The sequence below is a fragment of the Herpailurus yagouaroundi genome, unplaced genomic scaffold (genome assembly GCF_014898765.1).
Source record: "Herpailurus yagouaroundi ecotype Mexico unplaced genomic scaffold, PumYag 220, whole genome shotgun sequence".
In the NCBI taxonomy this organism is placed as follows: Eukaryota; Metazoa; Chordata; class Mammalia; order Carnivora; family Felidae; genus Herpailurus; species Herpailurus yagouaroundi.
Window position 1 is genome coordinate 2,821,367 of NW_024412451.1, and position 19,163 is coordinate 2,840,529.

The window sequence follows — 19,163 nt, forward strand, 5'->3', positions numbered from 1 at the left end:
AAAGGGGCGCCTGGGTGGCTCAGTCATGCATCTGATTCTTGGTTTCAGCTCAGGTCATGATCTCACGGTTTGTGAGTTCAAGCCCTGTACTGGGCTGCACACTGACAGTGTGAAGCCTGCTTGGAATTTGGGGCGCCTGGGTGGCTCTAGTCAGTAAAGCATCTGATTCTTGTTCAAATCCCATGTTGGGCGTGGAGCCTCTTTAAAAAAGAAAATCTAATTCTTTCATAAATGTTCTAGAACTGAACATCGGTGATTTAAAAAGAAAAGTTTTATAGTAAGAAAGTCTGCCATGGTTCACACCATTGACAAAATAATACAACCATTAAAAAATTACTTCAGGGGTGCCTGGGTGGCTCAGTCGGCTAAGCGTCCGACTTCGGCTCAGGTCATGATCTCGCGGTTTGTGAGTTCGAGCCCCACGTCAGGCTCTGTGCTGACAGCTCAGATCCTGGAACCTGCTTCAGATTCTGTGTCTCCCTGTGTCTCTCTGCCCCTCTCCTGCTCACACTCCGTTTCTCTCTGTCTCTCAATAATAAATAAATGTTAAAAAAAAAATTTAGAAAAAAAAAATTACTTCAGAAAACAAATCCAATTATAAAGGAAACAAAGGAAAGAAGAACTCAGAGGTATTTCTGAAAGAAAACCTAAGTGTTACCACTTAGGGAGTGGTTACTTTTGGGGAGAGGACCAAGAGGGAGACTTTTCAGTTTATTCACCTTCTGCATGATTTAAGCAATTCGTAATTCTTTAATAATTCTATTTTGATATCATTTGCTAGGTCTTATCTAAACGCTATAATTTACAATGTAATATTAACCAACATAAATAAAGCTGACAGTTGAACGTAAGTAACTGAATACTACAAACGCGGCCAGTCCCTGCCCCCACCCCTCACCAGGCCTGGCTCAGCTCCTCGGCTCACCTAACTTCATCTTCTTGAGCGTGGAATCCGAGTCGTCCCGGGGCCGCTTGCGGGCATCCTTGCCGCTGGGCATATTGCGGGCAATCTCAGCCTGAGGTGTGCCTAGGTCCACCAGCAGGGTGGTAATCTGGGCCTGAAACTCCAAGGAGGCCGGGTGCTTCAGGACACTCAACAGGTGCAACTTGAGGTTCTTGCGCACGCTGCTCACCTGGGATTTGGCCAGCGTAGGGGGCAGGTTGGCTGTGAGGAAAGAAGCAGGAGCTCTGTCCTGTGGACGGAGCTTATGGGGCCCTGCAAAGCTCAGTTCCAGAGTCCCCAGCTTGGGCAGTGGTTGCAGGCGCCCCCTAGGAAGGTTCCTGCGCTCTCAGATCTCATGTGCAGCCGTCCCCCTGCACGAGCTGATGCTTAAAACCCTCAAGAGGTCTCCATCGGGATTAGTCAACCTTAAAACAAAAAGAAAGCTCACCCTCTCTCCTATTAAACATAAAGTTTCATCTCCTTCCATCTCTGGTCTGGAAATTCCAGTATGCCTCCCCCGGGGAAGGCTATCATCACCAACTTCACCTCCACAATGTCCCAACTGAACTGCCGTCAACAGTGCCTTGTCGGTCCCTGCCACCAGAATGATATTCTGATGTCTAACAGTCACCTTCATGAGCAAACCTTCCCTGTTCTAGAGAGAAAGAGGATGCCTATAATTCTGCTAGCTCAGCATCCTTCCCTCCTTCATCAGCCAACAGGGCTCCCATTTTCCTCTGAGGGAACCACCCCGGCTCCATTCTCAGTCCAAGTGGGCAAAAGACTCAGAGCCAGTAAGAACAATGCAAATCCCTCGGGCATTGTGATTGGTTCAGAGACAGGTTACCAGGGTCTTCTCAGCCAATCAGGCACAATGGGCGTCAGCCCTTGGACTTCTGATGGAATGACTGGGAAGGAAACACTCTGTCCCCTGGGGTTGCCAAGTGGACAGAATGGAGGCCTGGAGGTATTGGGGGCCATCTTTGCTACCCCAAGGAAAGTGACACAGAACAAAGCCAACAAGGAGAAAATAAGAGCCAAGAAATGGAGACAGATCCTGATCTGTACATATTCACGCCTCCACCCCAGACATTTCAGTTTTCATACATGCACAAAAGCAGAGAAAAGAGTATAACAAATAACCAAGTACCCATCAACACTCTGCTTATCTTGGCACATCTACCCTGCCTTCTTTTTTCTCTTTTTTTTTTTGGTGGGGGCGGGAGAGTCTGGAATACTTTAAAGTATTTAGCAGACATCATATGATTTCACCCACACATATCTTGATATTAAAGCCAGCTTTGAACCAGGTTTCTGTCATATGCAACCAAAGATTCCTGTCCAAAGAATGCTTCCTGTGTGCAGACCTACCAGAATGATGAATCCCTCAGGGACCCACTACCCGGCTCACATTTTCTCAGCAAGGAGCAGACTGGCCAGTGGAGAGTGGGAGGGCAGTGGCCCAACCTACCATGCAGGGTTTCGTAGGCCTGGATCACCTCTGACATGAACATGGGCCTCTGGCGGGCGATGTTGGCAAGGGAGCCCAGAGCTGTGGTCAGGTTGATGGAGGAGATGGCGGGATGCACCATGAACTTGAGCAACTGCTCCAAAGCTGCCTTGCCCTCTTCCCACAGCACATCTAATGAGGGAGAGAAAAGAACCAGTTAGCAGGGGCCTTTCTCCCTGGCCTCTGGAGAAAGCAGTCTTTGGGGCCAAAAGGGGAGAGACCCTTCCACATGGCTCAGAATGGCTGGAAAACACCAGAAAATTTAGTGGCTGATGAGTCCTAGGAGATGGACTATTAATGAGCATAAAAACTTAGGGGCGCCTGGCTGGTTCAGTTGGTAGAGCATTCCACTCTTCATCTCAGGGTAATGAATTCAAACCCCACACTGGGTATGGAGCCTACTTTTAAGAAAACTCTTAAAACCAGCCAGCATTTACTAAGTGCTCACCTCCTCATGGGACCTCACTACAAACCCGTGGAAAAGGAAATGAAGTTCGGAGAGAAGTAACTCGCCCACGTTCATATAATAAGTGTTGAAGCTAGGATTTGACCCTAGCATCTGGGCTCTTAACCAACGTCTTACACTGTCTCCAGAAATGAAAAACTAAGAGAGAAAACAGGGGCGGAGGAAGGGGAGGAAGGTAGTTGGTGTAGAGTGACTCACAAATGGGACGGGCTGATGGGTGGCACTCACTGTACTGGATGTAGGGGTGGTCACGAGGGATGCGGTCCAGGCTGATATCATGCTCCTGGCGGCGGGGCACCTCCGAGTCTGCCATGCGGGGTGACAGGGTGACAATGAGGCCCTCCACAAACTTGATGGCGTGGGTACGGATGCCGTCATTATCAGAATCCAGCAGCAGAATGATGTCACCAGCCATGGCGGACACCATGTCCCAGCAGGCCTCCTGGAGCTCACTGATGACTCGTGACTTCACCATCCACTGCGAGAGGGACAGGGACAGAGGGACGGGGACAAGACATCGCCAACCCATCACTACTCAGAGGTCCATACATGATGACGCATACATTCATCTGGAAAACATTTACTGAGCTACACCTCTGCCCCAGACCCTGTGCTAGGTGATGGTGGGGACAAGGCCCAGTGATGACCACGACAGGTCTGGTTCCGCCATCATGAGGTTCACGCACGGTTAACAACCCGGAGTGAAGAGGCTCAAATCTTACGACAAAGGGATAACAACGCTGACCTCGTGACATGGCAGTGGAAATCAAATGGATTCATTTATTTCATTCACGCTAAAGAATACCACATCACAGTGTGTTCTTTTCCTTATAGAACTTACTAGATCTAAAATTAAAATTTCTGTGATGCTTTTGACACAAGTCGGTCTCTCTCACTAGGCCATAAGCACCACTGAGGCCCCTGTGAGTCACAGAGGAAGTACTCAGGGAATGTTTGTTAAATGCATGGATGGATGGATGGATGAATGGGGAGTCCCTGACCATTAGGACATTAGACCCCTTTGTTGTCTGTTCCCAAAAAGCAACAGCACATCTTGCCCATGAAGAATTTGACCCGTCCCTGGTTTAACACAGCTGTCCCTGTCTAACCAAGGAGGCTATAAATGAGACCTGTCAGATCGGGACGCCCCCCGGTGGGAGGGAGCGCTTACCTGCAGGGCCACCTTGTAGAGCTGGGTCATGGTGAGGATGGCCTTCTTCACCACATTCACATTCTCATCCCTCAAGAGCATGTTGAGGTTTGCGATCAGTTTCAGGAGTAACTCAATGTCTCGTTTGCTGGGGGATGGAGAAAAAATGGCAAGGGCAAGCTGGTTCTTTGGGTATGTGATGGGAGCCTGGGGTCCACGAGGAAAGGGAAATTGGGATCAAGGTCAGGAGACTGGAGTAGAGGCGGGGCAAAGTCAGGGACTGCACCTGCCCTGTCTGTCAGCAAACAACGCTTGGCACCTTCAGACTTAGCCACCCATGAACCTTCTCTCTAGGTTAGTGCTGCAAACCCCACTCTTTCACTGTTAGGACTCTGCTGTTCACGTAAGGCACGGCATCGCCAGACAACGGTGTGAATCTGGCCAAGCCAACTGTCTCGTCTAGGATACTACTTACCTCACAGCTTGCTGTGAACACTGCCAACAATACTTGTAAAGTACTTAGAACAGGAGAGAAAGCATCTGTAAATACGGGCTGGCATTACTAGAACGCACTTCGCTTTATGTAATCACTGGTCTTCTTTACTAATTTGTTTACCTCAATGTGGGGGCTCTGAAAGCAGGGGACCCTTTCAGAGTCCTAGTGGAGCCCCATTTTCTGTTGAGAATGAAATACGTTATTTGTTTGATGAACTAAAAACTTCAGGAAGGCCACACCTAGAGCTCAGGTCATGAATGTAATTTTCACGACATTCTACAACGTGAAGTCAAATATTAAGCTCATCGGTCAAAAAAAAATGTGAAACTCAACTGCCAGCTACATCACGGCAGAAACAGTATCTCTACTTACTCACTGTTGTATTCCTACAGCCTCACACAAATGCCTGGCACGTACCTGCTGAACATTATTCGGTTTTTCTGCAAACTCTGGAAATTTACCAGATATTCTCCCAGTAAAAGGTGGCGATTACGAATCTGGGCAATGGCATTACAGATATGGGTTAAAATCCCAGCCCTGCCACATACTGGCCGTGTGATCTTAGGAAACTTACTTCACCTCTCTGAGTCACGGTTTTGTCTTGAGATAAATGGGCCAAATAACTAATCCATGGTGTTGTTTTGAGAATCAAAGTAGGTAACTAGGTAAAGCGTTCAGTATGGTGCCTGACAAACAGAAAACAGTCACTAAATAGGGGCTATTTTATTTCCTGCATCACAAAGCACCAAGTAAATGCTGAATGAACAAATGACTCAGCTTGAACAAATCACTTTATCATTTTGAGCCTCCGTTTCCGTTCCCTTAAAAGGAGGGTAACAGAGCCAAGGCTGCTGCAAAGATGACAGGTGAAAACAGAGGAGAGGTTTTCACACAGGGCATGGCACAGTAAGCGTGCCATGTGGTCACCACTGCGATGAAATTTCTGTTCAACCAGTATGTATTCAGTTCCTCCTACGTGCCAACACTGTTCCAGGCACTGGGATAGAGTGGTCCACAACACAGAGAAGGCCTGTCCTCACAGGGTGGACATTTTTGAAAGAAAAAGCGTCAAGGTATTTCCAACTAGTAAAAACACTATAAAAAAACAGTGCAGATGGGGATGCCAGAGGTGTGGCAGCGGACTGGCGTGGCCAGGAAAGGCTTACTGAGGAAGACCAGAGGGAAGTGAAGGAGCGAGCCAGGTGGATCCCAGGGCGGGGCCTGGGGGGAGGTGAGCATCCTTTGCAGGTACAGCAAGCTGAGAGAACAGAGTTTTTTAAGGAACAACGGGGGGGGGGGGGGGGGAGGGGGGGGGGGGGGCGGAGGATGTGAATGAAGATCAGAGAGGCCACCAGGAGCAGATGACGTGAGGGGGAAGAGTCTGGGTTTCAATCTAGGTGAGACAGTGGGCCAGTGGAGGTCTGACAGCAGGGGACTGCCAAGATCTGATTGACATTTTAACAGGATCACTCTGGCTGCTGTAAGAAGGAAGCAGGGAATGGTTATGGTATTTCCTCTGGGAAGGATAAAAATGTTTGAACTAGATGGGTGAATGTACTATAAATGTCACTGAACTGTTCACTGAAAAATAGTTAATTTGGGGGCACCTGGGCGGCTCAGTCGGTTAACCGTCCGACTTCGGCTCAGGTCCTGATCTCACGGTTTGTGAGTTCAACTCCCGCATGGGGCTCTGTGCTGACAGCTCGGAGCCTGGAGCCCGCTTTGGTGTGTCTCCCTCTCTCTCTCTTTCTCTGCCCCTCTCCCGATCACGCTCTGTCTCTCTCTCTCAAAAAGAAGTAAACGTTAAAAAAAATTTTTTTTTAAGTAGTCAATTTTATGTCATGTGAATTTCAGTTCAATTAAACAGGAGAGAAAGTGGAAGCAGGGGAACCAGAAAGGCCCCTCCCTGAAGTCATCTAGGGAGGAAGTAATGGTGGCTTAGAGCAGCCTAATGGCCCAGGAAGTGGTTGAAAACTGGTTAGATACTGTTTAAATTCTGAAGGTAGAGCCAACAGTCCTTACTGATGATGTAGATGTGAAGTGTGGGAGAAGTAGAGGAATCATGAATGACTCCAAGATTTTGACCTTATTAAATATTTGCTGAGGAATCAGTGCACGTAGGAGGGAAAATGGGTCTGAGAAGCAGAGGGTAGGGCCAGGCAGGGAGCTGAAGAGGCGGTCTCCACCAGGGGTGCTCCCGGGGGCTCCCTGCACCACCCCGTACCATGCCTCCTCGATGAAGCCGATGACAAATTTGCGCACTTCAATTGACTTGTCCGCCTGGAAAGCGATGATCTCCTGCCAACATCAGGAAGGTGGGTCGGGGTTGCACCAGGATCCTTCCCCTTCCCCCTACACCCACACCTTTTCTCTCCCGTTGGTCACTCACGTCCAGGAAGTTGTCCAGTAGTGTGGGATCTTTGTTGATGATCAGTTCCTGGACCTGGAAGGAGACTGGGGATGAGGAGGAGGGCCATACGTATAAAACCAGGGGCCAGTCAGTACAGATAGGAGTGTGTAGAACACAGCATGGAGGGAGGCAGCAGATAAACTCAGTTCAAATCCTGGCTCTGCCACTCCCAACCACGGCCCAGGCAGGTTGGCTTCCCCTGAGTCTGTTTGCTCTTCTATAAAACGGGGATCTGAAATGCCAACTCACAGGGCTCCTGTGAGGCTTGAATGAGAAGATCATACAGGGGGCGCCTGGGTGGCTCAGTCGGTTAAGCGTCCGACTTCGGCTCAGGTCATGATCTCTTGGCTTGTGAGTTCGAGCCCCCCGTGTCGGGGTTCTGTGCCGACAAGCTCCGAGCCTGGAGCCTGCTTCGGCTTCTGTGTCTCCTCCTCTCTCTCTGCCCCTTCCCTGCTCACGGTCTGTCTCTCTCTGTCTCTCAATAATAAATAAACGTTAAAAGAAATTTTTTTTTTAAAAAAAGTAAGAAGATCATACAGGGCACAGGGTCCTGGTGGGTAGCAAGCACATGATATACAAGGGGGCTAAAGAAAAGAGGAAAGTGCTGCCCAAATTCCTTCTTGAGGCCCATCCATCAATTCTCTCCACTCTGTGTGTTTCTATTCCCCATTCACACTGCCAGTTATGACAGTGAGAACCCGTCTCCTGATGCTCTTGGACTTGCCAGGCTCTTTGGAATTAGCCCTGCCCACAGACAGTCTCATCTAGGCCCAGGGCCAGCACAGGCCTGGCTTCCACTGCGGAGGAGTCAGCTACTCAAGGCCACACGCCGAGCAAGCAGCAGAACGAGGGTTCTCATTCGGCCAACCCAAACCCCTGGCTCCCGAACTTCACCTGCCTCCCGGTCTGAACCACATCCAGCCCCCACTCCCATCTAATTCTTCACGCCTTCTTTTGCCTCTGCATAACCGATGGTGCCCTCTGCTGGAGACACTCTCCCTCTCTCACTTAGCCTGCTTCTCTCCTTGTCCTCCAGGTCTCAGCTCTGATGTCCCCTCTTCCAGAAAGCCCTCCCTGACTCCCCACCCCTAGGCCAGGTCAGCAGGCTGGGCTCCTCCATCCCAGCCCTGCCCACTCTGCTCCCACTGTCTGGTGACCTGCACGTCTTCCCCACTGGACAGAAACCCGGCAGTGAGGAAATACAGGCATGAAGAGCAGCGGATTTGGAGGTGGAGCCCAGCATTCAAGTCCTGGTTCAGCCAGCTCCAGCAGACTGACCCGAGGCTCATTTTTTTTTAAGTCCTGAGACTCTGCTGCCTTCTGTAGAAACTGGGGACCAGAGTACCCTGCCTCTCAGCTTCTGTGAGAATTAAGTGAGAACATGCCTGTATGGCACTGAGCACCACAGCAAGCACGTTCTACATGCTTAAACGTGGACGCCGGTGTTACGCCAGCATCTTGTTTTGCGCATGTTCCCACCACCCCCTACCCTCGCGCTGCTCCGTCCAGCATCCCCCTACCCCCTCACCTGTTTGAGTACTGTGATCTTCGAGTCATTGGTGATCAGTGCCGCCTGGTTCAGGAGATCCACCACCTGGACGGAGGGGAGAGGCAGGTGATGGTGCCAGCCTGGCCAGCCCAGCCCCGTTGGCACCCCCTGGGCCCCGTCACCTGGGGGTGGACTGCCCCAAGACAGGGGCTGTGGCTCCCCATTCCAAGCCCTTCTCTCCGTGCTCACTCTCTCTGAGGTGGTCATGCCATCGATGCCCGGCCCCTCCTCTTGTGTGAAAAACTGGGATGCCACACTCCGGCGAGTGATACTATCTCCGCTGCTGCCTGCCATGCCTGTATCTCCTGGAAAAGGAGAGGAGAGATCAAGCTCCAGGGCCCTGCGGATGGGCTGGACCTTCACCCCCACTCCACAAGGGGCTCAACCCTCCTTTCCATTCTGCCTCGTCCCTGTTGGGTCTTCTGAAGTCCCTCCCCGATCCAGGGTCTGTCTCAGACTTGGGGGTTATAATCTGGGAGAAACTGATGCCTCCCAGGTCAGAGGCAGTACCTCGTGGAGTACCAAGCCTCACCTCCAGCACTTTACACACAGCAGGCTGACCACAAACGTCTGCTGAATGACTGAACAAATGGACACACAGCAGCCACCTCGCTGGTTTCCGTGCCCCGTCTTGCCATCTGGGCTGTACTCTGGACTAGAAGTGAGAGCAAGTCTTCTAAAACATAGCTCTGAGGAGCACCAGTCACAGAGTCCTACATGCTAAGTATTCACATCAGAAAAGGCCTAAAGAAATGTTTCAACCATTTTCTGGAATACTCTGGAGGGTGTTTGTTTGTTTGTTTGTTTGTTTGAAGGGGAGGAGAAGGGGTGCCTGGGTGGCTCAGTCAGTTAAGCATCTGACTTCAGCTCAGGTCATGATCTCACCATGGTCCTGAGTTTGAACCCCATGTCCAGCTCTCTGCTGCCAGCACAGAGCTGGTTCTGGATCTGCTGTCCCCCCGCCCGCCTCTCCCCTGTTCACGCTCTTTCCCTCTCCTCAAAATGAACATTTTATATTTAAAAAGGGGGGGGGGGAGGCGAGACTTGCGCATCTGTCCCAAAGTCACACTTGGCAGAACTATGAAATAAGGATCAATTACAGCATTATTCCCAACAGCAAAAGACTGTTAGCATCCCAAGGATTCTCCAACAGGGAGAGTGGCTGAAAAGCCATGATAAGTTCACATAATAAAATACTAGGCAACTGTATAAAGAAAGGAGGAAACTGTATAAGGAAGTGAGGAAAATCTCTCTGCATTGATAAACAGTGGATTCCAGTGTATGTTAAGTGAAAACAAGCAAAGTGGAAGCAAATGTTTACTGTATGCTCTCCCCGCCCTTTTTTTTTTCAACGTTTATTTATTTTTGGGACAGAGAGAGACAGAGCATGAACGGGGGAGGGGCAGAGAGAGAGGGAGACACAGAATCGGAAACAGGCTCCAGGCTCTGAGCCGTCAGCCCAGAGCCTGACGCGGGGCTCGAACTCACGGACCGCGAGATCGTGACCTGGCTGAAGTCGGACGCTTAACCGACTGCGCCACCCAGGCGCCCCTCCACGCCCTTTTTTTAATATTTATTTTTGAGAGAGACAGAGCATGAGTGGGGGAGGGGCAAAGAGAGAGGGAGACACAGAATCCGAAGCAGGCTCCAGGCTCTGAGCTGTCAGCACAGAGCCCGACACGGGGCTCGAACCCATGAACTGTGAGATCATGACCTGAGCTGAAGTCGGACGTCTGACCGGCCGAGCCACCCAGGTGCCCCTGCTCCCTTTTTTACAAAAGGGAGATACATACGTACGCATACATACTTTAAAAAGACTGAAAAAATGAACCAAAAAGCGGAAGTGGGAGAAAACAGTAAAATAAATCTGGTGGATCTCAACGTATTATCAAAAAACGACGTGCCTGCATCAGCCCACAGACCACAGAATAGAGCAATTCCTTTTTGTCAAGTTTGTGTGTGGACACACAGAATGAACCGGGTCTGTTTCCTTTTCTATAGAACAGGGGTGGTAACAATGTTTACCCTCCCAGGACCATTCTGAGGACTAGATAACTTAGGAAACATAACACATGTGATAAGTATAGCTACTATTTTTATGTACACCTGAAAAGACCTGGAGGATGTTGCACAGACTGTTAATGATCCTTTGAAGGCAAAAAAAAGATGCACTTTCTAAAAGGAGTGTAATTCACCAGACATCTGCTGAATGAATGAGTATCCAAAGACCTCCTCCCTGTCTCCCTGCCATCTGTCACACCCACATCTTGCTTAGAGTCAAAGCCATCATCCTCACTACAAGACCTCCTATGAGTGGCTGCTTCCACCTCTGTCCTCGCTTTCCTCTAGTCTCCGTGCCCCAGGTCTTCCCTATTTTACATGTCAATTCCGTCTCCTTCTCCAACTGTTACTCTTTTTCTACACAGCATTTATTACCACCAACATACTATATATCCATAAACTCCATGAAAGCCGGGGTGTACACGTGTGTGTGTGTGTGTGTGTGTGTGTGTGTGTGTGTGTTCGTTCACTTTCTAGATCTTCAGCACGGAACAGCGCTCGGCACCTATTAAGTGCTCAGTAAATATCTGAGGGAATGCCAAAGGGCTTCAGCAACCACTGGACTTAGTATCCATGCCCTTTGGTTCTAGAATGTCTGAAAAATAATAGCTAACGTTTAATAACACGTGCCAGGCACGATTCTAATACATATATTCACTTATTTAAACCTCACGGCACCAACTCTTTGAGGCAGGTACTATTTTTATTTTTATTTTTTAAAGCAGGTTTCACACCCAACGCGGGATTTGAACTCACCACCCTGAGATCAAGAATTGTATGCTCCACTGACAGAGTCAGCCAGGTGCCCTGAGGCAGGTATTACTTTTAATCTCCATTTCACAGATGAGGAAATTGGAAGGCAAGGGAGGGAAAGTCACTTGACCGAAGGCTCACAGCTTCTAAAACGCAGACCCAGCGGCAGGACCCCAGGATCTGTCCTCCTCCCCACCACGCGGGGCTGCCTCTCTGAATGGAACACCTGCTCCCGTCCAGGTCTGTTCATCCAACACGAGGGGCATGGTCACCTGACAGCCAGCAGACTGTTGTCTCTTACCAGATCACAATACACCTTTTTCATGATGAACCTTTCCACTCTGTCCACGATAATAATGCGTTGACATCTCCCATTTTATTATTTATTTATTTATTATTATTATTATTTTTTTTTTTTTTTCTTATTTGCCCTGCCTTCTTCCTCTTCTACTTTTTGGTTTATCCTTTGCTGTCGTGGGGCATAAACACATTTCCCTTTCTTTTATAAAAAAAAAAGGGGGGGGGGCGCATATAATAAGCCCTGCCTTCCATTTCAGCCGTTTTCACTTAAGATATTCTGGAGCCCACTCTCTGTATCCGTGTACAGGTATTTTCTTCCTTCCCTTCCCCCCCAGCCCCTCATTCCCTTTTACGGTTGCATAGCTTTTTATTACGTGGATGTTAACCAGCTTTTTTTTCTGCCAGCCCTTTCTGCCTAGTAAAGAACATCCGGGGGTGTTTGCAGTCTTTTGGCTATTGCCAACGCTCATTGTTCCCCTTTCCCTCCCGGTATACTCCCACCCGGGAGTACGACGACTCCCCTCATTTACGCAGTAACCCCAGGACTATCTTTCATTCCTTCCTTCCTTCCTTCCTTCCTTCCTTCATTCATTCATTCAACGAACAGTACCCGGGTGTCTTCAGTGCGACCAGCGCCGTGCTGGGAATTCGGCGATGACCAACACATACTCAGTCCCTCCCTGTCCCCGTGGAGCTCACGGTCAAGGACCTAATCAAAAAGCCTCACAAATAAAGGTCCAATGGTAAATCAGACCACGTGTGACATGAAGGAAAGGAAGAGGGACCTATGAGAGCGTTTAACAGGCGGATTTCGGGACGGAGGGCGGGAAAGGAGGGCTTCGCGTAGGAAGTGACGTTGGTGCCGAGACCCGAAAGATGAATGGGAGTTAGCCAGGCAGAATGGGTAAAAGGATGTTGCGGGCAGAGGGGGACAGCGTGTGCAAAAAGCCTGAGGCGGGAAGGCCCATGGCGAGTCTGAGGAACCGGAAGGCCGGGGCAGCTGTGCGAAGTGAGGAGCGGGCAGAGAGGCCGAGCCGAGGCCGGCGGGGCCGACGCGCCTTGGGGGCCACGTTGGAACTTTGCCCTGAGGGCACTGGGGAGCCACGGGAGGGTCCTGAGCAGGAGAAGAAACTGGGGTCCCGAACGTCACTGCTCCCCTTTCCTCGCAGCGCCCCAACCCCCCGGCCAGCGCCCCTGCCGCTTGGGGGTCCCTCCTCCCTTCGTTCCCGGGCCCCCACGCCGCCCCCCGCTCACCGCGGCGCCGGCCTCCGTCCCCCTCGCGCCCCCTCAGCAGCGCCTCTTCGCAGACGCCGCCGTCGCCATCTTCCGTTCGCCGCCGGGACACTGCGCACGCGCCGCGCGCGCGGGGCCGCCGGGAAATGGAGTCCACGGTGCGGCCCGAACCCGCCCCTACCTCCGGCTGCGCGAGCGGCCTTCCGCCCTCAGCCAGACCACGCTGGGGCGCCCTTCGTTTCCGGCCTTTGAGCGCCGTGCCTTAAGGGAAATGTAGTCCCTTGGCAGAGGCACTGGACGGAAAGGAAGGTAGAGGCTTTTGGGAAATGGAGTTCTCGGTGGTTCTGAGTCCCTGGACGGCCGGCGTTAGAGCGAGCGGACAGTCCGGGCGACGAAGCTCTTAGGTCCTGGAGATGGTCTGTCGCCCCAGTGGATCCCAAGCAGAGGCTCCGATCCCCTCCACCGTTGGTCCTGACCATTTACACAGGCTGGAGCACTTCCAGCTGTCGGAAGCTTCAATCATCCAGTCTGTCCAGTGGGAATGTGGGTTCGAGGGCCTCTTACGGTCCTTATAGCAGCATAAGGACCTCTGCAATCCTCTGCGCTCTGAGCCCCCTTCCCTCCGCCGCCGTCATACTGGGCTCTGGCTATTCGCCCTCTCCTGTCGAGATGACGAAACCCACTGGAGTAGAAAAGCCCCAGAGTTCTGCCCTTGGCTTTAGCATCCGCAGCGTCTCCCACCTGCAGCTCCGTCCCTCTTCCGCCACCTCCAGCTTTCGCGGCCACGGGCTGCGGCTCCCGGCGCCTGAGGTCTATCTCCTCGCAATCCCGCAGGGGGCGCCCCAGCCCGAGCGCGCCGGCCCTCGGGGAGGCGGGAGGGGAGCCCGGGGCGGGCGAGAGCGGGGGGGGGGGGGGGTGTCCCAGCTATAAAGCGTGGCCGCCTCCCGCGGCGCCCAGGACGGCTGGGACCCCGGGCGGTCGGACGGGCGGGCACCGGTCGGAACTCGGGCCGTGCCGGCTGAGAGATCTGAAGCGCTCGGTTTCCCCCCCCACCCCGGGCCGGAGCGGGGGCGGGAGGGGGCGCGGGCCCGGGGGATGCTGGGCTCTGTGAAGATGGAGGCCCATGACCTGGCCGAGTGGAGCTACTACCCGGAGGCGGGCGAGGTGTGTCCTCGGGGATGGCGGAGCGGGAAGCGGGGGGCAGGAATCAGGGTGCGGGTGTAATCGAGGACAAGGATGGGGATTAAATGGGGGCCCCAACCACGGTTGAGGGGCGGAGGAACTGGAGACACCGAGACCAGGTGTAAGAGTCAGGGATGGGGGGGGGGGGGGGAAGCACGGGAGTGCGGTTTAGGCTGACCGGAGCCAGGGCTTTAATGGGAGTCAGAAAAATTTAGGCAAGGGTCAGGTCATAGTTTACGCGTGAAGACTGGGGCTCGGGGACCCCCAAATCCAAGGGACTGAAATTTTAAAAACCAAAGATGGGAATCCGAGGTCCAGGATAGGGGACCCAGCTGGGGGATTGAGAAATGGGGTTCAAAATGGGGGGGGGGGGAGGAAGACCGGAACGAAGAGATGAGAGAAAGGGGTCACCATGAAGGAAAGCCTGAGGCGGGAACTCAAGGTTAGAATATAGTTAAAGATGGGGGTTCTGGGGTAGAAATCAGAATTGGGGGCTGGGAGATAAACACGGGGGTGGCGGTCTAAGAATCCGAAAATAGGGATTGGTGCTCAAAGAGGCGAGACATGGTTTGGGGGAGTCTGTAATAACAGGTGGGTGAGAGTTGGGGCTCAGATAGATGGGGGCCCAGATGGGGTCAGAGTTGGGAGCCTGAGCGCAGATGTGAGCCACGGCATTGGCTGGAGAGGGGTCAGTCTCCACCCTCCAACCCTATTCCTGATCCTTACGCCTCCCGACTGAACTTCAGTGGTTTAATTGTTTTCAGAGACCCTCAGCAGGGATACTCCTAATTGGAGGCTGGAGGGTTTCAGATTTCACACCACCACCCCCCTTCCAGTTATCTCCAGTAATTGCCAACGTCCTTACGGTCCCACCTTCGACAAGGCCGCCCTTGGAGTAGGGGGCGGGGTGTATCTTAATTCCCGCACCTCAGCTGCCCGAAAGTCCTTACCCGAGTCTAACTCCCATTCCAGTTGCTGCAAGGGCTCCCCCTTAGCTCGTTCTTTCTAGGGAGTCAAGATTGTGAAGTGACGGGGGAGGGGTCCTGGTAGGAGGGGTATGGGGGTCCAGACACTTGGGTTCCTAGCCTGGAAGGAGGCTTTAGGCTTCAGGTCGGAGTGGGGCTGGAATGGCTGAGAGCTCCAAAGATTCTGAGATCTGGAGGTTCCAGGGGCCCCACCGTGCCTGAGTTCTGGGTCTGGGGTTTGAAGCTTAGGGTGGGACTCCTGGTTCCCCAGGCCTGCGGGGCTTGGCAGGGTGCCCGGGAGGGGCCAGTCCTGGGGCTGTGGAGGTGTGAGGTGCACGTGGGGTGGGGCGGGCCGACCAGGGAAGGGATTGGGGGTGCTGAGAGACGGAGCTGGGACCTACTGGAGATATCAGTTGTGCAGTGGGGAAGGCACAGACCAGGTCCGACGTGGAGGCTCCCAGGGAGTGAGGGATCCCAGCTGAACCCCTAGAGAGTTCAGCCTGGGGACATGATTTAAGAGAACCAACTGCCGATCTGTGTTGGTGGAGTGGGGGGGGGGGGCACATCTTGAAGAAGTAAGCCCTGCGGGGGTCTAAGGACGGAGGAGTTGTCATTTGGGGCAAGTCTGAAGTTTAAGAATTTGTATGGAATCTGTCAGATATCCAAGGACAGTCTGGAGAGTCTAGAGAGGATTAGCATTGGGGGGCATATTTTGGAAGAGTTAGCATGTTGGGGGCTGGAAATGGAAACACGATCTGATGGTACCCCCAGCCTTTGGATCAGCCACCAGCAAAGCCACCTCCTCCCCCTTGGGTCTGAACAATAGAGAAACATCTGCACTCACTCAGCGTCTCAGAACTAAGAGGGTCCCCAAACTGCTTCCTGCGCACAGCACCCTCCTGCTGGGGTGATTGACACCCCGGATCAGGCTCCCCATCTGGAAGGAAATTGGAAAGCTAGCACCCTGGGGTGTCCCCCCTGGACTCCAGTTCTACAGATCAGCTGGTCCGAGTGCTCCCCCCTGTTAGAGATGGGAACTCTGAAGCCTCTCCGAGTGTCCGGGGGCTGCTTGAGGATCTGGACTGGGGCTGGGACCAAAAACTAGGCTTCTGGTTTCACACCGCCTTCCTCTGCCCGCTGTCACACCCTTCCTCAGAGACAATAAGGAAATGAAAGGACAGAAATTCCAGCCTCCTGGGATAGGGGTGCAGGTCCCCTGAAGGCTTCCCCCCAGTCTCAGCCCCGCCCTGGCTGGGGAGATCCGGTTCACAGGCTCACACCCGGACACTGGGGGTTCATCCCAGCCCTAGGGCGTGGGAAAGCCCAGGGTGGATTAGGGCAGCAGGAGAGCTTGAGGTCAGATGCGAAGGAGGACTTCCGGGTGGGTGGGGACCAGAAAAGGAGGGCCCTGGGGTCCTGGTCAGTCTTCCTCTGTGATACAAAGGAGTCCGATGGAGTTGGAGAATTGGAGTGGAGGTTGCAGAGGGATTTACCAACTCTCTGTGGATGCCCCTGAGTCCACTGCCTCCCTTCAGCTCCGAAGGACCCGCTTCCCTCATTCTGGGGAGAAGGCAGACGCAGCCAAGGTGGTGGTGGGGAGACCGGTGCAGGGAAGAGGGGTAGCTGTGACTCCCAGTTTCATTGTGAGGCTTCTGGGGAGACGGCGATGCTGAATGGAGAGAACAGAGATACAAAGATGTGCTGGAGGGCAAGAGACCTGGCAGGGGAATGGGGTAGAGAGAGACAGGGAGAGAGAGGGTGGGGGAGAGAGAGAGATGGGGTTGGAAAGAGTTAGGAGGAGGGAAAGGCAGGGGGGTTGGGGAGAGATGAGCGAGAGGGAGAGACTGGAGAAGGAGGTGAAAAGAGAGGGGCGAGAAAGAGATGGGGAGGGACAGGGCTAGAAGAGATCCGGGGAGTAGAGACGGAGGGAGACGCGGAGGGAGACGCGGAGTGAGAGAGGGGAGGAGCACAGAGGTTCTGAGACAGGGAAAGAGATGGACAGATACATATGGAGCCAGCTGGGAGATTCAGAGACAGGGGACAAAAGAGCTACCTGAAAGCTCATGAGAGAGAGAGAGAGTCTCTACCTGCCCTCAGACTAGGGTTGGTTCCCACCTGTCTCTGACTGAGTGACCCTGGCAATTCCCTTTTCTCTCAGGACTTTGGGACCTGCAGACCCTTGCAGTGACAGGGTCTAAGACGGGACCCACTGACTCACCGCAAAGGTGGCTCCTCCCGGAAATAGGAAATAGAGCCAAATAGAGCCGCAGGAGACCCCAGCGTGGGGAGGGAGCAGGGCAGACGGGGCTGTGAGGGAGAGAGGACGGTAGACGGTGGATGGGAGGGTACAGGCACACCAGAAGGGAGAAATCTCCGCTTTACATTGTCCTTGTTTATCTTGTTCACTTCCTGCTAGACTGTCAGGTCTGCGAAGGGAGGCACTTCCATCTGTCTTGGTCACTGCTTCTATAGCACGATCCCGAGTGGTGGTCTGGAGCCAGACTGCCTAAATTCAGAATCCCAGTTCTGCCCCCTTCTTACTGTGTGACCCTGGGCTGCCTCTCTGGGCCTCAGCTTGCCCAGCTATGCGATGGGTGTCATAATAGCACCTCCCCCATAGTACCTTTGTAAAGGTTGAAAAGGAGACCTTTCCCCGTGAAGTGTTTGGAGCTGTGCCCGGCACAAAGTAGGTGGCCAATAGATATTTGTTCAATGGATGAAAGAATAGAGGGTTATTTAGAAAGACATAGCAACGTCTGCCGTATTCCATTGAGTGCAGATGCGTGTTTTTCCCCATTTGAACGTTTCTGAAATGTTTTACAGTCTGGAATGGGTCTTCTAGTCGGTAGCGTCGAGGGACTGACCATGTTTTCTTCCCCCATTTTTATTGCTACTTGGAACAACGCTGCATCTTACCAATGACGATGTCTTAGATTTGACGATATATTGTAACTACATAATATATATTAGGTTGGGGGGGGGGCGCCTGGGTGGCTCAGTTGGTTGAGCGTTCAGTTCTTGATTTTGGCTCAGGTCATGATCTCACGGTTTGTGAGTTCAAGCCCCAAGCTGGGCTCTGCACTGACAGCAGTGAGCCTGCTTGAAATTCTCCCTTTCTCCCTCTTTCTCTGCCCCGTCCCTGCTGGCGCTCTATCTCTCTCAAAATAGATACAAATTTTACACACACACACACACACACACACACACACACACACACACACATTAGATTGAAATCTATCATTTTGGATACTGAAACATTTTTGACCTATAACCACTGTAATTCTATAACCTAAAAGATTGATAGAGAGTACCCATGTAGGTGAGATGGTTGGAGAGATCAGCAGTTTCCAATTTTTTCAGTTTCAAGACCTCTTTACACGCTTAAAAAGTTATTGAGGACCCCAAACAGTTTTCATTCATGTGGATTATGTCTATCAGGAGTTACTGCACTAAAAAAAAATTTACTGCATTTGAGATTGCAACTGAAAAAAATTTTAAGATATGGATTAATTAGTTTAAAAATAATAATTGTTTAGGGGGACCTGGGTGGCTCAGTCAGTGAAGCGTCTGCTTCAGCTCAGGTCGTGATCTCGCGGTTCGTGGGTTCGAGCCCCGTGTCGGGCTCTGTGCTGACAGCTCAGAGCCTGCAGCCTGCTTCGGATTCTGTGTCTCCCTCTCTCTTTCTGCCCCTCCCCAACTTGCGCTCTGTCTCCATTTCAAAAATAAACATTACAAATATTTTTAATAAAAAAATAAAATAATTTTTTAGTATACATACTGTGTTTTTTGTTAAAATAACTATACTTTGGGGGTGCCTGGGTGGTTTGGTTGGTCAAGCTTCTGACTGTTGATGTTGGCGCAGTCAGGATCATGGGATCAAGCCCCGAGTTGGGCTCCACGCTCATTGCAGAACCTGCTTAAGATTCTCTCTCTCTTTCACTTTGCCTCTCTCTCTCTCTCAAAACGAATGAATGAATGACTATATTTCAGGGTACCCGGCTGGCTCAGTTGGCCAGTCTTAGGATTGTCAGTTCAAGCCCCACATTGGGCATGGAGCCTACTTAAAAAAATAATAGAACAAAATAGAATAGAGCAGGAGAGGAGAGGAGAGGAGAGGAGAGGAGAGGAGAGGAGAGGAGAGGAGA

At 52.0% G+C, this 19,163-nt stretch overlaps 2 protein-coding genes across 5 annotated transcripts in view; one reads left to right on the forward strand and one right to left on the reverse strand.

Annotated features, from left to right (window-relative positions):
- Positions 1 to 13,001, reverse strand: part of SYMPK (symplekin scaffold protein) — a 37,621-nt gene extending 24,620 nt beyond the window's left edge. Inside the window, exons 1-10 of one of the 4 annotated variants that reach the window (XM_040457449.1) lie at positions 12,893 to 13,001; positions 9,057 to 9,179; positions 8,714 to 8,829; positions 8,504 to 8,569; positions 6,955 to 7,008; positions 6,790 to 6,863; positions 4,091 to 4,217; positions 3,148 to 3,397; positions 2,415 to 2,585; positions 926 to 1,165 (exon numbers count right to left, since the gene is read on the reverse strand). In XM_040457449.1, coding sequence (XP_040313383.1) covers positions 926 to 1,165; positions 2,415 to 2,585; positions 3,148 to 3,397; positions 4,091 to 4,217; positions 6,790 to 6,863; positions 6,955 to 7,008; positions 8,504 to 8,569; positions 8,714 to 8,818 — 1,087 coding nt within the window. In that variant the 5' untranslated portion in view covers positions 8,819 to 8,829; positions 9,057 to 9,179; positions 12,893 to 13,001. Of the gene's footprint in view, positions 1 to 925; positions 1,166 to 2,414; positions 2,586 to 3,147; positions 3,398 to 4,090; positions 4,218 to 6,789; positions 6,864 to 6,954; positions 7,009 to 8,503; positions 8,570 to 8,713; positions 8,830 to 9,056; positions 9,180 to 12,248; positions 12,742 to 12,892 lie in introns of those variants that run through there. The other 3 variants (XM_040457450.1, XM_040457451.1, XM_040457452.1) reach the window with 3 other exon arrangements.
- Positions 13,002 to 13,839: 838 nt separating this feature from the next.
- FOXA3 (forkhead box A3) overlaps positions 13,840 to 19,163 on the forward strand; it is a 7,305-nt gene continuing 1,981 nt past the window's right edge. Inside the window, exon 1 of the mRNA XM_040457455.1 lies at positions 13,840 to 14,035. Coding sequence (XP_040313389.1) covers positions 13,967 to 14,035 — 69 coding nt within the window. The 5' untranslated portion in view covers positions 13,840 to 13,966. The remainder of the gene's footprint in view (positions 14,036 to 19,163) is intronic.